At 31.3% G+C, this 5,586-nt stretch overlaps 1 protein-coding gene across 1 annotated transcript; it reads right to left on the bottom strand.

Annotated features, from left to right (window-relative positions):
* Positions 1–1,658: 1,658 nt before the first annotated feature.
* On the bottom strand, positions 1,659–4,595 carry LOC108693370 (rRNA 2'-O-methyltransferase fibrillarin). The gene is made up of 5 exons (XM_018202266.1): positions 4,445–4,595; positions 3,265–3,581; positions 3,002–3,187; positions 2,512–2,757; positions 1,659–1,865 (listed from the first exon to the last, which is right to left on the bottom strand). The coding sequence occupies exons 1-5, from the start codon at positions 4,455–4,457 to the stop codon at positions 1,695–1,697; spliced, it is 933 nt and encodes a 310-aa protein (XP_018057755.1). The 5' UTR covers positions 4,458–4,595; the 3' UTR covers positions 1,659–1,694.
* Between the last annotated feature and the right edge of the window lie 991 nt (positions 4,596–5,586).

Raw genomic sequence — 5,586 nt, forward strand, 5'->3', positions numbered from 1 at the left:
TTTTAATCGTTTAAAGTGCATGAGTTTTGAAACTATAAACGTCAAATGTAATATTTAAAAAATTATAAAAATTATTTGAAATAGGAGCAGTTTAAGAGAAGGGAATTGTGAACAAAGTTCAAAATTCCATTCTCTTTTATATTTTCTTCTGACACTTTTCCTGATTTTCCATAACCAATTTTAATTTCCTTGATTTTTCTCGGTTTTTCAGGTCTGTGACTTTATCAGGCAATCCTGATAAAGTACATCAGGATTAAGAAATCTTATTACACGTTTCTATGTCTTTCAATCTAAAAAAAATTTCAATTAAGTGCATTGTGAATATTGCTTAATTCAAAATTTTGAATATATATATATATGTATATATATATATTAGACTGCCAAGGAAAAAAAATTTTTTTAAATCAGCCAATTAGTTCAAAAGCTTTCTTTTTATACCAAAAGAATCCTTCCTTAAATTTTTATCAAAAAAGATTTAAAGATCGCTAGTGAATGATTTTTAAATCAAAGTTTTGATTTTTCTTAATACATGTTTAATTTGATGAAAAAATGGCTTATCCGAATTTCAAATGTATTGTATCTTTTTTTAATTGCTGAGCACGATGCAATAGTTCATTTAATCCTATGATATACGTCTTAAGAAATATACAGTCCGATTAATGTGAAAAAATTTCGAGTTCAAGATCAATTTTAGCAGAGTCCCAAGCATTCATTGTGTCATTTTTTCACATTAATCGGGCTGTTTTTTAAGGCATATATCGTAGAGTTAAATGTACTCTTGTGTTCAGCGATTTAAAAAACATACAGCATCATATTTGAAATCCGAATTAAGCCATTTTTGCCATCTCTAAATCTTAATATTTTTTGATAAAAATTTAGGGATGTTCTTTTGACATGAAATGGAAGCCTTTGAGCTAAGTGGCCGATTAAAAAAAAAATTTTTTTCCTTGGTAGTCATATATATATTGGGTTGTTCGGAAAGTTCGTGCCAATGTTGAAGGAAAATTGAAACGCAGAAAATTTAAATTTTAGTATATAGTACATTTATGAAATTATATAGGTTAGTCGGCACGAACTTTCCGGACAATCCAATATATAGAAAATGAATGTTTTTAATTAAATTGAATCTAAGAAAAGTTTTTCCATTCAATCAAATCTAAAAAAAGTGAAAATATGCCGTGAATGCTACTAAAGTACACATTAGATTCAAATGAATACTAAAGAAGATAGGTAGATTCAAATGAATTAAAATTTCTATTCATTTTAATCTATTCTCGTTTACTGAATCTCCAATCAATTGCCATCAAGATGTCGACGAATATCGACTTTTATAAAAATTTGAAAAATAAATTCTTCGAGAGGCAATAATTTTTAGATAGTGAATGCAATAGAATTAATCATTGAAATTAAATAAAATAATAAATAAATAGAAATAATCGTGCAATTAATAATTTCTGTAATTTGTTGCTAACAAATAAAAAGAACTTGAGATATATTCATCTTTTAAAAATATATTTTGTAAGTTTTGAAGAGAGAATTTTTCTTCACGTTAAACATGTTCAAAAAGACGCAAAAAATATAAATTGTTAACTGTACTCTCACCTCTTTCTTCTTCGAGATGTTAAGACAGTTATAACTAGAAAAAAATTACGAAACGAATCTTATAAACATAATTAATATTTATGTACATAATTTTAGGTGGCCTTCTTCGGTGGCGGTCTATAAACTCCGACCACTACAGCGTGATCTCTTTCATATGGTTCAAGTGTTATTTGTTCTTGTGGTTTCAAATTATCGGCAGACAACTTTTTCACTTCCGATGCAAATACCGTTTCAGGTTGAGCGAGGGAGTCGATGCAACTTGCCTGAAATAAAGTATAAATACAATACAATAAATAAAATCAATGACATGATAATAGATTACTATTCCCTTCCCCTCTTAACCTTTGGAGGATCGGAAATCTTTTTAAGGACTTTGAACTATTTTAATTAATTTTTTAGGATTTGTGGTATTTGCTCATAATTAGTTCGAAAATGTAATTGATCCGCATATATTTTGGAGAGTAAGGCGCGCACCACGAGTATGCCAGCGCACATATTTCTCGATAATCGTGTATGAGACATTTAAAAAAGTTTATTTTATTGCACGGACATAACTGTATAAAAAAAGTTTTTATATACGTTATTTGTGAAATTTTTATTCTACAATGATGACATTTTTACTCTATGATAAGACAATTATTCTAACAATATCTAATATTAAAAAAAAAAAAAAAAAAAATTCATTTTTATCTAAACTGGAGGCTCCTTTAGAAACTCAATAGTGACGTCATCTTTTTCGCCACTCAACCCCTCAACTCATAACATTGACGAAAAGCCCTTATAGTAAAAAAGTTCATCAAAAATATGCCGGTCCTCAAAAGATTAAAATTATTCGATTATTAGATTATGCTGTACAACATTTAAGCTTAAATATACTTTTCAATCATAATTTAATCACAAATTTTTTACTTTAATAGAGATGACAAAATGTCCGCCGTTCTTTAAGAAATTCTGTGCATTTAGCGAAACGATTCTTGCTTGGTCCGGTTGTGCGACATCCGAGAATATAGTGTCTACCATCCCTACAAGCATTCTGTACTTGTGAGGGTGTCTCGCGTCCTCGACTATAGGTATGATGTTACTCCTTCTTTTAGCGACATCAATTAAATCTCTTCCTGTTCGATGGGAGAATTCCACAGCAAACACAGTTCCTTCCTACACATAAAAATATTGAGACATTCATTCATAATTTTATATTATTTAAAGACGTTCGTATATCACAATAAATTCTGTACACACGTTTCTCTTGTTGAGTAAAATCAAATCTTACTCATCCTAAAGAAACATGTATGTGATTATTTTAGCATTACTTCGACACCAAATTTGCAATTGTAAGCTAACTTGGCTCTAATGTATGCATAAATGTGTTATTCTCAAAAAAATTTCTAATAGTGTTTACCGGACCAACTATATCAGCGACATGGGACACAGTGGTACCAGATGCTGCACCTAGATATAATACTTTGCTTCCTCGCGACATATAAATTTTATCAACGCCTCCGAGAATAGCGGCAGATAACTTAGATCGAAATGGATTCCACACTCTATATTCTATCTTCTCACCCTTTTCGCCAGGTTTATCAGACTGAAATGCAAACATAATTTTGTTAATTTACACATTTAAAAGTAAAATTATTATAAAGTTCAGGTTCTAATATTTACCTCAACACTAATTCTTTTTTCTCCATATACTGCTATCCCTGGTACTAAGCTCAAGGTTACTAATGCATCTTCCTTTCCTCGGGCTATGAACACTCCCTCATGGCGATGTGGTTCTATTATTACATTCTTTCCTCCTTTAAAACCACCACCACCACTGCTTGCTCTTCCTCCTCGGCCACCACCTCGTCCTCCACGTGAAGGACCACCGCCTCTTCCACCTCTACTACCTCCACGACCTTCACCAAAACTTGATCTACCTCCTCCACGACCACCACCACGACCACCTCCACGGCCTCCTCTACCACCTGGTGAAAATGCTGCAATTTGAAAAGAAACATTAATAATAAAAAATGAATATATAGTTAACATATATTTGTAATTTCTAATAGATATCTATTTTTATATGCTTTATATATTAGTTTATTCGATTAAAATTAATATAGAAATGTGAGTTCATTATTCAGATATTGGAAAATAAAATTTTATTTATTATAATTTTATATGTTGCATTTATTTTAATGTGTTTATTTTAATGTGTTTATATATAGTGCTATTTTTAAATGTTAATTGTTAAATATATTTTACACAAATATAGTGTTCAAGTATAATGCATTTTTAAATATTAATTTTTGCATTGTGATACAAAATTAGAAAATGTTCTATTATGAATTAGTACCAATTATGGATCGTTCAAAAATTTTTTTTCTCATTCCGAATGTATACAAATAAAGACATGAGGTGCATTCCGAATTATGCATGAAGCGCATGATGCATTATTATTTGTCTTCGTTGTTCATCAAATAATAAAGAAAGATAAAACGATAAATCATGGGCTTCATGCGTAACTCGGAATGCATCTATGATAACATACAATGCAGGTAGCACACTCGAGTGGCTAGGTTAAGTTAGCGAGTTAGTGCCACGCGGCCGGCGAAACATAATAATTTGTCGCTTAACATAAACATATATTTATAATTATCGTGAACGCTGCTGAAAGGAGATACGAATTGGAATGGCTCTAAATTAAGCCGCGATATTAAATTCCAAACGCGCATTAAATCTTAAAATGCGTTTTTGTTCACGCAAAGGTTAGTTCGGCAGGAAAAAACCGGGATGCAGATCTCACCATTCGAGAATTGTGAAATAGGAGATAAGAACATAATTTACATTTCCACGTTACCTGGTTTACCCATAACGAACTATATGCAAGCGTCCGGATGCTCCTCACCACGAAATTGTTTCCGACAGTTCCAACGTTATCTGAAAGCACGTGCGTCTACATTGAAAAAAAGAAATTTAAGAAAAGGTACAGAAACCGAGTTGACCGAGTGTACGCGCCAGAAAAAAAAGAGTCCTAGACGTGTGCTAATGAGGCTAGCGTCCCATGAGTTCGAATTATGAAGTAAAGGTGTCTTTTCATGAAACGCTCGTTTTCTAACGTCAAAAGGCTCACATGACCACAATTGTTATCATCGACAACTGAAATCCATGAAAAGAGTTAATTTATAGCGTCGAATTTTGAGCGACAATTTAACCTATTTTCAATATTATATTTATTTACATTTATTTAATATTTATTATTCGTCGGTATGTATCATGTAAGCTTTTAAATTTTATTTTAGCTTCATTGGCTGTAATTTTCCCATTTAAAGCATTTGCTACTTCTTGTCATAAATATTTGTAATTTTTATGTTGCATAGAGATAATGGAAATTTATAATTCTAAAGAGGCTCTTTTGTAACTGAAAATTTCTAAAATGAGAATTTTTTGAGGAGTTAACCACTCTTGAATTCTGGTGTACAATCTGTCAGAAGTCCGATGAAATCCGACAAAGTCCGAGGAATTCCTTGAAGTCTGATGAAGTCTGGTAAAGTCTGGTGAAATCCAGTGCAGTCCATGAATTCTGATAAAGTCCGATAAATTCCAGTGAAGTCCGATGAATTTCAATGAAGTTCGATGAATTCCGATAAAATCAGATGAATTCCAGGTGAAGATCAGCGAAGTCCAATGAATTTCGATGAAGTCCTATAAATTCCAATGAAGTCCGATGAATTCCAGTATAGTCTAGTGAAGTCTTGAAGTCCAGCTGTACATCTATTTTTTGAGTGGTAACCCCCTCAGAGTTTCTTCATCATCATGATTAAGTTTTGCTTTTAAGTCTTTATCTGAATTTCTTCGATTCTCACAAGAATTTTCCTCAGATAATATTCCTTGTATGAGCATAACAAATCTAAATACAAAACTTAAATACATTAGAAACAATAACATTACTTTGATACAATTATCAAGTTTATTATTTATATTTTTCTTGTATAATTGCGT

This window comes from Atta colombica, unplaced genomic scaffold, assembly GCF_001594045.1.
Source record: "Atta colombica isolate Treedump-2 unplaced genomic scaffold, Acol1.0 scaffold109, whole genome shotgun sequence".
Classification (NCBI taxonomy): Eukaryota; Metazoa; Arthropoda; class Insecta; order Hymenoptera; family Formicidae; genus Atta; species Atta colombica.

Bases quoted from the DNA above. Each gene is read 5' to 3' on its own strand.
- LOC108693370 (XM_018202266.1), bottom strand. The intron at 3,188-3,264 runs GTAAATATTAGA...TTTGCATTTCAG, and splicing joins AAAAAAGAATTAGTGTTGAG to TCTGATAAACCTGGCGAAAA. The intron at 1,866-2,511 runs GTAAAAAATTTG...ACTTTATTTCAG, and splicing joins ATTTTGTCATCTCTATTAAA to GCAAGTTGCATCGACTCCCT.